This window comes from Coptis chinensis, chromosome 6 (assembly GCF_015680905.1).
Source record: "Coptis chinensis isolate HL-2020 chromosome 6, ASM1568090v1, whole genome shotgun sequence".
NCBI classification, from domain to species: Eukaryota; Viridiplantae; Streptophyta; class Magnoliopsida; order Ranunculales; family Ranunculaceae; genus Coptis; species Coptis chinensis.
In genome coordinates, this window is record NC_141461.1 from 22,002,880 (window position 1) to 22,013,559 (window position 10,680).

Here is a 10,680-nt window from a genome sequence, read left to right on the forward strand (position 1 = left end):
TCCACTTCTGCTCCTCTGATTGGGTCAAGGCTTAGACCATTGGAAAGCTCTTTCCGAGTTGGTCGTTTTGACATAAGGTAGGCCCAATTCCGAGGTCTGAGTCCAAAGATATGGTCTTCAGAAGTTCTGCTGACTTTGTGTGCTGTTTCTGCCCACGTTGACTTTGACTTTTCAGCTTTGACCGGGCTTTAGAAAGGCTTTGTCTTCTTGAATCTTGGCCTTTAATCATAGAACTCCTTAGCAACCAACCATTGCTCCTTTATCTAGCTAAAGTGGCACATTTCTACACATAATGAACTTTGAAGCTTGAAATGCATAAAAACACGTAATCAGTATTAACTCTTACTTATTATTCATATAATTGATCTAAAAGTATGATTATTAAGGGGTTAAAACTACAGTTTTGGGCTCTTATCACCTGGTGATATTGATCGTTCCATAAGAACTGCTCGCCTTTTTTAAGGAGTTACAGGAACGGTCGGCACTTGTCTGATGCCCTAAATATGAATCGGTTGAATGCTGTAACCATGCCTGATAGCTTCTATATCTGCTTCTTTGTCTGCGGGTCGGGCATATCCTAGAACGCGCGAATTTGATCTGGGTTAGCTTCGATCCCCCGCTGTGAGACCTGATAGCCCATAAATTTGCCGGAGGACGCTCCGAAAAGGCATTTTTCTGGGTTGACTTCATGAAGTTCGGGCGTAACACGAGAATGCTTGCTCGAGGTGAGTGAGGTGGTCACCTGCTTTTTTGCTCTTGATCACCATGTCATCAATATATACTTCCATGGTGTCTCCTAACATGTCTTGGAACATGTCAATTACCATTCGTTGATACGTCACTCCCGCGTTCTTGAGGCCGAATGGGAGAACGTTGTAGCAATAAACCCTCTGTTCGGTAATGAAGGATGTTTTCTCTTGATCTTCCTCAGCAAGTGGTATTTAGTTGTACCCACTATAAGCATCCATGAAGGAGAGGAGCTCGTGGCCGCAGGTCTGGTCCACAAGTCAGTCAATCCTTGGTAACGGGAAGCTGTCTTTGGGTGTTTCTTGGTTGACATTGGTGAAGTCAACGCAAAGGCGGACCGTGCCATTCTTTTTTGGAACCGCCACTATGTTAGCGATCCAATCTGGGTAGTCGACCTTTCGGATGAACCCGACTTGCTTGAGTTTATCGACCTCATCGTTGATTGCTTTTTGGAACCGTAATGATAGTCTCCTAGGTCACTTTCGAACTGGTTTGGCATTAGGGTTGACGTTCAACCTATGGCAGGCAATGCTAGGATCTATACCTGGCACGTCAATATACGACCAAGCGAAAACATCTTTATTCATAGACAAAAAGTTTACAAGCTGGGCTTTGAGTGTGGGGTCGAGGTTAGCCCCTAGATAGACGAACTTAAGGTCGTCTTCCGTTCCTAGATTCACTCGCTGCCTCTCTTCAGCTGGTGTCATAGCTTGTGTTGGGAGAGCTTCCGGGGGGGGTTGAGCTCTGTGGATGCGTTGTTGGTCTGATAAGTGATTGGAGTTGCTACGGGAGTTGGATCGTTTTCTGTGGTTATGACCACAGAGTCTGGGATGACTTATGTGGTTATAACAACAGAAGTTGGATTATGCTGCAGAAGCTGTTTTGGTGGTAGGGGATCTAGTGGGGCGACCTCTGTGGTCTGAACAGGTGGAGCACAGATTACGGGAGCGATCTCTGGTGTCTTGACGAGTGAGTGAGTGGTTGCCTTGGCGACTTTCGGAGTCTGTTCAGATGGATATGCCTTCTTGTTAGAGCCTCCAGCGCTCTAAGTTGGTGCGTTGCCTCTGACTTCGGCGACCAGGTCTTTGGCCATAGTGTAGCTGGTGGGATCATCTCTTATGCTGATTGGGGCCTCAGCAGTCTTGTTTGCTGAAAGGATTTGATTACAGTGATAGGCTTCGAGTTGGTTACTACGAAGCTCCATCATGCCCCTGGGGCCTGGAAAACGGAGGACTTGATGCAGTGTAGACGGTACGGCCTGCATTTGATGAATCCAACACCGTCCTAGGATGGCGTTGTAGAACGACTTAATGTCCAAGACGCTGAAACGCGTGTTAAAGCTGACTTTATCCTCTCTTGATCCCACTGAAACTGGGAGTATAATGTCACCGATCGGGTCTGCTCTGGAGCCATTGAACCCATAAAGAGGAGCGATAGGATCTATGAAGACTGACTTTGGTAGGTTCATCTCCTGGATTGTGTGGTAGAACAAAATGTCGCATGAGCTGCCAGGGTCTATCAGGACGCGCTTCACCGTCCAGTCGCTGATCCTGACATGGACGACAAGCGCATCATTGTGAGGGAGGCAGACCTTGGTGAGGTCAGCCTCTGTGAAGGTGATATCCCCTGAATGGCGACCCGAATGTCGCGGGGCGTGTGCTGCTTGTGAAGAAAAATGGTAGACTTCTTGAAGAGCACCAACACGCTTTCGTTTCTCTCTGGAAGAAGTAACATAATCATCTAGGAAAGTGATCATATGGATGGTTCTCCTGCGGGAGGGAGCTTGGATGTTTTGGCGTTCCCTGCGGGGTGGAGATTTGCTACGCACTCGGCGGGCCATAAGCTTGTGGCGCAAGTCGCCATCAGCAATGTTGGTGTACTGTTTTATCTGTCCAGCTTCAATGAGATCTTGGAGATAATGTTTGATCCCCCAGCAAGCGTCGGTCTTGTGACATTTTGCTTTATGGAATGCGCAGTAGGGCATGTCAGGTCGGTCTGCGGGTTGCCGTACACTAGGCTGGAAGTATGAGGCTTGCTTGATCTTTTCCAGTATGTAGTTGGGAGAGCATGTCAGGACAGGGAACTCTCTGTTGTTATCCAAGCGGTTGCCTGATTTCGGTGCTTGCGACCTGGACCATTTTTTTGCAGGTGGAATGTCGTCAGAGATTGCCGCAACTTCTTGGTCGTCTGAAAGATCATGATGTCGCAGCCCTTCTTGCTGCTTAATATATTTGTTGACCCAAGCATATAGCTCTGACAGGGTTTCTGGACGCGATCTCATCAGCGACTTGGAGAGGCCTATGTTACGCACCCGACAGGCGTTGGAGAATGCCAGTGTGGCAAAAGACTCTTTGAGGCCACTCTCCATGCATAACAGTTCGGCTTTGAACCGACCTAGGAACTGGCGAATGGTTTCATTCTTTCCAAATGATAACTGGAGGAGTGAATCCAGATCTGCTTTTTTACGTCTATTGTGCACGTACTGGCTAGCAAACAGATCAGTGAGCTGCTCGAAAGTTTTGATTGAATCCGACTCAAGTGAAAAGAACCAATCAAGTGGGCCATCTTTGAGGATGGCAGGAAAGAGCCGACAGTGAAGATGGTCAAACTCCGGGGAGCTGTAAAGGGCCAGGCTTTGAATGTAGCGGGCTACATGTTGGCCAGGGCATGTGCTGCCATCGTACATTGGGAAACGTGGCTGGACAAAATCTTGAGGAGAGGGTTTACTGAGTACCTCTGTGGTGAATGGGGAAGCGCGGTACGTCTTGAGCATTTTCTGAACGATCTGGGATACGTCTTTGTGTACTGCGCTCTAGTCGATCCATTGCGACAACTCATTAATCTGTTGATTAACTTCGTTGATGCCGTTCTCACGTGGCGTTACCGGGTTGTTGGCGAAGGCCAACTTGTTGCGAAGCGGTATTTTCTTGCCTGAGCAAGGAAATGCTCTCATTTGTTAAGCCTAACTGGTTTGCGAGGCCTTGAACTTAAGCTTCGAGGCTTGCCATGCTTCGTGGGCTTGAGATATTTGGTTTTTGGTGTTTGGTTCTTTTGGTTTGTGTGAAGATGATGTCTCAAGTAATCGAGACCACAGACGGCGCCAATGTAAAGGCGTGATTTAGCTTTCCTTTACAAATACAGTTGGATGGGAACTGGAAAGGGTTATTATTGGGATCGAGTTCGGCTTAGGAGCGAACTGCCTACGTATCTTCTCTTGATTCGCGAGGGAGAGAAGAATCAGGTCTGGCGTAGTTCATAAGAGGGGTATTTATAGATGTTGAGAGTGAATCCTCGCCCACCACGTGTAAAGTGTATCACAAACGAGGGGTCTCGATTAAGGAGGTGTGCAAGTACTGTCTTTATAGGTCTGTTGTGATGATATGGATTATCAATCTGGGTGAGTAGCTTGCGGTAGTGGTCAGTAGCTGGGGGCAGTGATTTGTACATGTGCATCTCTGTTCATGATTGCTTCTAGAAGATAAGTTGAGTCACGTTATAGTCTAGTTCGCATGCTGGCGCGAACTGTTCTGGAACGTTCACTTATCTTGGGGACGCGATCTGATTCTATAGGTCAGTGAGGGATTTCCATCATGTTGAGTACGCGCCTGATATTCTTGAAGGAGGATATCACTCCCTTACACCCTATATTGTTGATGATTTTTTTCGTCTCAATGATACAATTAATTTCGATGGTCAATCTCGGTCGTTGCTTTCGGTTCAAGTCACTGAGTTAACTGATGGTATTTTTGTTGGGTGCACCATGAATCATTCTGTCATTGATGGTTCTTCTTTTTGGCATTTTATAAACTCATGGTCTGAAATAAGTAGAAATACCCTAGCCCATCAGATTTCTCGTCGGCCTAATTTCAACCGTTGCTTTCATAATTTACCCATTCGAATTCCTGTGCCGAGATCTGAAAAACTCACTAGATCACACATACCCCCATATGAACAACAAGTTTTCCATTTCTCACCCCAAAATATAGCAAAACTCAAAGCAAAAGCAAACCTCGATATAATAAACAACAACAACATAATGATATCTTCTTTACAAGCAGTATTAGCACATGTTTGGCGAGCTGTCACACGTGCGAGGAAAGTGAACTCTGATGTAGAAGTAATTTATATAATGTTAACAGGGAACCGAGCCCGGTTAAACCCTCTATTACACGAAGACTACTTTGGTAGCGCAACTGGCTCGGGTTTGGCGAATGCAAAAGCTACTGAGTTGGTGAACCAGGGACTCGAATTTGGAGCTGAGTTGTTAAACCGAGTGGTTAATTTGTATAATGATGCAATGATTCGCAACACTTGGGATAATTGGGTGAAAGAACCAATTTTTTTGTATTTGGATGATTTGCTTACTGATAAGCCTCTTTTATTTACGGGGAGTTCTCCAAGATTTAACATGTACGAGTATGCGAACCGTGCTACACATCGGTGTTTTTTCAAATCTTTAAACCTGTCGCTCTAACATCTCTATGATAGTATGATTTTTTGAATTCTAGTTATAATCTAAAAAATAATATAAAACATTAAGAGGGGTTGAATATAATTTGAGTGACGTGAATGAGGTTTTCTAAATTATTTTAAATAATATGAAGCTAATTCTAATTTCAATAAAGTGAGAGAGTTTTTGGTAAATTATTTAAAAAAGAGGGAGCTTATTAGAATAATTAAGGGAGGTGGTTCTAAAATCATAAAATAGAGAGATTACAAATACACAGTTCGGTTGAGAAATTTTTCTCCTAAAGATCCGGCTATCATATAGTGTAGAGATGGGAACGATTTTGGATGGGGGAGCCCTATAGGGGTGCGGAGTGGGTGTGGTAATAAGTGTGACGGGAAAATGACTGTTTTCCCAGGTGCAGTTAAAGGAAGTATGGAAATTGAAGCTTGTGTTTATCTTAAAACATTGAAGGCTTTGGGTGAAGATCCCGAGTTCATGCAGTTTGTAGGTATTGTGAAATGAGAGAATTTATTTAACAACACTGATTAGAGAATCTCCAATGGGGGTGTAAACCATAGAGTGGAAAGTTTACACCCTAAGTGTCAAAAAACTCTATCCAATGGGGGTGCTAAACCGTAGGTATTGTCTATCAGTTGATAGAGGGGGTGGAGACTTCCCCATCTCGCTATTAGTTGATAAAATATCCCGGGCGACACTCCAACACACATCCCAAAGAAAAAAAAATTCAGACGTCACTTGTAATCACATCTCAAGATTATTTAATGGCTTTGCCACGGATCCAGTCTGTTGCTATGGGTTTAAGTGAAAATAGAAGTCACGAACGTCACTTGGACACACGTTTCAACATTTATTTAATAGCATTGCGACGGGCCAAGTCTGTTACTCTTCTTTATTTTTAAATAAACGACAATTTAAGTCAGCCGCTATCTGTTTTTACATATTTTCTTCCACCTACCATTAGAAGAGCCACAAGGTGTAAATATAGACCTTATTTACTTGAGAGGTAGATAGAGTGTATAATCTTAATGGCACTTATGTGGAGCCTATGTAGAGGTGGATTTTTACACTCTTCATTGGAGATGCCCTTAGCTGAATTTTAGGACTCAAATTAGTATTGAAGTCGAGCTTTTCAACACTTGTATCAAAATGTTAAAGAGTCTAGGATCAGGGATCCGACGTTCTTTGCTTGTGTCCAATGCAAACTTTCTTGTGAATAATGTGATAAAGGAGTGAAATGAAGGACATGGTTTTAAGTCAAGTCTTGCTGAAAATAATGTAGGTCGGAGAAATTGATAATAGATTGATTCTTGAGATATATAAATTTGATTGATAGACATTTGACATTTCAGAAGAATAAATCTGTGAATAAGTTACCTCAAGTCTGTTGAATAGTTATATTTAATTCCAACATAATGTAGTACTGAGATTCAAAACGACGCAATTCATGAGCTTCATTGTCTAACAAGATATATATATATATATATATATATATATATATATATATATATATATATATATGTACATTGTTTTTTTATTCAGACCATGATTCTTTAGTTTGTGATCATCATATCTGTACATTTTTTTATTGGTGAATGGTCATATATATCTAACTACTTTAAAGAGAATGGTTTGGTGAACAATGGATCTTTCCGATTATACCCCATCCGGTTTCAAATATTACCATTATTGTTCAAAAGTAATTGTGTAATAATATATGTGAGGGAGGGGTAAACCTTTCCATTTGTACAGTGAAATTCAGCCATATCTCTTTTGATTTATTACATTGTCCTCAATTTTATAAACAATTATAAGATTGCCACTGCCTGAAAGATAGATCTGGACCACACAACACACTAAATCTAACGGTTTTTAAACGAAGCTAGTTGGAAAAATGGGACAAACCAAATACAGCTTAACCCGAGCCAATTAGGTGTAACTTTCCAAAACACAAGAAGATACGCTGATACGCACTCTCTCTGGTCCAGATCTATTGTAAATTATATATATATATATGCGGCTACTATCTTGACATAACCAGCCAACCATCAGATCTTGCATAATATAACGATTGGATATGCTTTAAAAAATCTAAACAAATAAAAGAAAAGGGGCCAAAAAAATATGGGGGTAAAAATGTTATTTTCTTTCATAAAAATAGAAAAAACCCTTTTCTTCTTTTCACAACCCATTCTTCTTCTTCATACACACTTTTCTTTTCTCCACCATCCAAAACAAATAAGAAAACCGAGAATATTCGACTTCATTGGTGAATATTCTGCTGTTAAATGTTGTTGATTTACAATTTCCTACAACACAATGAGATGGACCTTGAGTTATTGTTCGCCAAGAATTCAAGTTTTGAATTTTGTATATGTATCATTGTCAATGGATCAAAGGAGTTGCAACAACAAAAGGCATGCATGAACCATAATATCCACCATTTGAGCCCTCTTTGGTTGCTGATATTTGACTATTTCCCCTGTCCTCTTTTTATCGCTTTTTGGCTTCTCTAGTTTAGACAACCATTTCAGAGTGGTTCCAGTGGATACTCCACTTGAAGCTTGTATTCTTCAACACACTTTACGACAACCCTAAGTGCAGCAAAACAATTATGCGTAAAAAAATTATGTGAGTGTGAAGTGCATAGTCAGAATAATTATTGCTAACTTTCAATAATAATTGATTGGTTTTCTTCACATTACCATTAGTACTTGCTCATAACTTTCTTCTTCAGTGAGATTACTTGGTAAATTGTATTAAGGATACCCATGATAACACGTTGGTCCTTCCTTCACATAATTACCGATGGTACAAGGTCAGGTCAATATAAATTTTTGACTTCATTCCAATGGTAGGATGCTATCTACCAGGACGTGTAACACAAAGGACCTTCATGTTCAGCACCAAAGGAATAGTACCACAGTCCAGTAGTCCACAACCATAAGCAGTTCATTGATTTCGTTCCAATGGTCATAATACTAACTGATCCAGCCATGAGAACTATCTAGCTGAACATGCCCATGTGAAATCCAAAATATTCTTGCGAAAGGCACAAAGCTAGTTGCAAACAATATCATTATTTAGGTGTTGCATAATACAAAAACACAAAATCACAATCTGAAGTTTGAACACACTTTATCTACCACATTGTTTCACATAACCAAAAAGAATAATAATAAAAAAATGAATGATTCAGCACTAAAAAAAACCCCAATAACGAACAACACTTCTTATTGCTCGGCATCCCCTCCGATCCATGCGAAAAAATTCAGCACACCCCTATCAAAGTTCAGCAGTGCAGCTATCAAAATTCAATATCTCATCCCATTGCTAATTAGTCATGTTGCTCGCTAAAAGTAGCCTACAAGTAAATTAAAATACATGTTAAAAGTTGACAACAAGTATCCAATATTAAATTTACAAAAAAATAGAACACGTTCTTACGTTTTGAATCTTGTCTGGACAATTTCTTGAGTCATGTTTTGCAATCTTTTGGCATGTTTTACACAACCTTCCATTCTTTTCTTCTTGGGTTATCTCCCTGCTAGACTTTATTCTCTTATTTCTCCATTTTGTTTGAGAAATGTTGGGGTTCAAAATTAAAACCTATGATCAAAGCAAAGGTTAAGGAGTTAAACTTAAAATTAAATTTGAATTGCGGTAAAAATAAGTGATAAGAAAATACCTCCACTACATCAACTTTGCGCTTCTCGTTAGTTGAAGCCTCCTCTTTAGTAACTCCTCCTTTAGTAGCTCCTTTAATGCGAGATTCCTTACACTTGGCAACTCCGATTGACAGTTCACTCATTTTCTCTATGAAAAATGTGTAACTCTCAACATTAGTTGCTGCATCATATGCCAATTGAGTAGCAACCTTAATGTAATAGGAAACTCTTAAACCCTGCTGGTTTCCATGACTGTTCACTCATCCACCATCAAACACAACCCTGTAAGCAGTGTTTGCCTTTTGTGTCCACCTCTTCAAAATAAAGTGAGCTGGAATCTCTTCGACGTCATACCGCAGAAAAATATTCAAAAGATGAGCGCAAGGTATACCCATAAACTTGAAATACTTATATTCACACTCAGCCTCCAAAGTTGTTCTATCAAAACTCACTTTCCAAACATTGGTATTCTGAGAATTTCTTGATTTCAAGAAATAAATTCCATTTTCGTTCCTGTCAACCTCCTCTTAAACAATTTTGTAGTAGTTTCTTGCCTTTTCCACCTAAGACTTAAATTTATTAAAAACATTTATTGTGTACACTTTGCCAACATGCTTCAAAAGGATCGAAACTCGTTTCTACCTACATTGCGACATTTATGTTCAGTGTTGTAATAAAAGTCTCTTTCATGCTTGGCAATCAATCCCAAACTTCTTTCGTTACCGACAAACTGCATGAGAGTAGTCGTCGAACTAACAAAGTTATCGTAATAAGAGTTCATTGATTCACTCCGTCCAGTTGTGTTCATTCCAGCAAAGAAGGTGTCTCAGTGATAAACCCGATACATTTCATTCAACCAACTATGCTCCACCAAATCGTACTTAACCATCAATGCAAGCCACTTGCTTTCAAAATCATCTATCCTATAGAATTTAAGAACAAAATTTAGCTCTGTAGCAAAGGTGTTGTTTTTATGGTAGACATGCCCCAACTTCTCTGAAAATTTATTTGAAACATGCCAAAAACAATGACGATGCCATGTAGAGGGGAATACCTTAGCAATCGCTCCAGTCATCACCCTGTCTTGATCAGTGAGAAACGAAGTTGGAGGCCGACCACCCATAGCTGCAAGCCATGTTTAAAATAACCACACAAATGTTTCCTCAGTCTCATCAAGCAATAATGTGCACCCAAATTGAATGGACTGCAAATGGTGGTTGACACCAGTAAAAGGGGCAAAAGGCATTTTATAAATATTAGTCCAGTAAGTTGTATCGAAAGATACAACGTCTCCAAAGTATTCGTACTGCACCCAAGACCGTCCTTTAATCCAAAAAAAATTAACTGCGGTACCACTTGGATCCATTTGAACAGCGTAGTAGAATTGAGGATTTTCTGCGCTCTTTTGCTTAAAGTAATCAAGTACAGCCGTCGCGTCATTTTCTTTTGGTTTCTTTCTTGTGGCATAATAGTTTTGACACATCTTTGAAGTAAGCCCAATTGCTTCCCCAGAGAAAACTGATGCAACTTTTGCCAATGGTAAACCCTCATTATCAAAAATCTCTGTCAGGTTCTTTGCTACTTCTAGCATAGATTTATTCGACCTCATTGAACCCCTCTTGTATGGAGAAACCAGGCCATGAGCCCATGATCGACTATGGTTGTTTTCAACCAATGTAACTATGTATATATTGTAGAGTTTTTTCTTTGACAATCTCATTCTTGCTCTATAGTCATACCTGATAGTCGAAGTGTTTCTTGATCTTCTCGACACTCTAATAGACATACATTCTTTCT

At 40.6% G+C, this 10,680-nt stretch overlaps 2 protein-coding genes across 2 annotated transcripts; one reads left to right on the plus strand and one right to left on the minus strand.

Moving 5' to 3' along the window:
• Positions 1-1,792: 1,792 nt before the first annotated feature.
• LOC147492097 (uncharacterized) lies at positions 1,793-3,028 on the minus strand. Its single transcript, XM_086567400.1, has one exon. The coding sequence runs from the start codon at positions 3,026-3,028 to the stop codon at positions 1,793-1,795; it is 1,236 nt and encodes a 411-aa protein (XP_086423526.1).
• Positions 3,029-3,346: 318 nt separating this feature from the next.
• LOC147492098 (uncharacterized) lies at positions 3,347-5,736 on the plus strand. The gene is made up of 3 exons (XM_086567401.1): positions 3,347-3,666; positions 4,318-5,206; positions 5,519-5,736. Exons 1-3 carry the CDS (start codon positions 3,347-3,349, stop codon positions 5,717-5,719), a joined length of 1,410 nt encoding a protein of 469 aa, XP_086423527.1. The 3' UTR covers positions 5,720-5,736.
• The last annotated feature ends 4,944 nt before the right edge of the window (positions 5,737-10,680 follow it).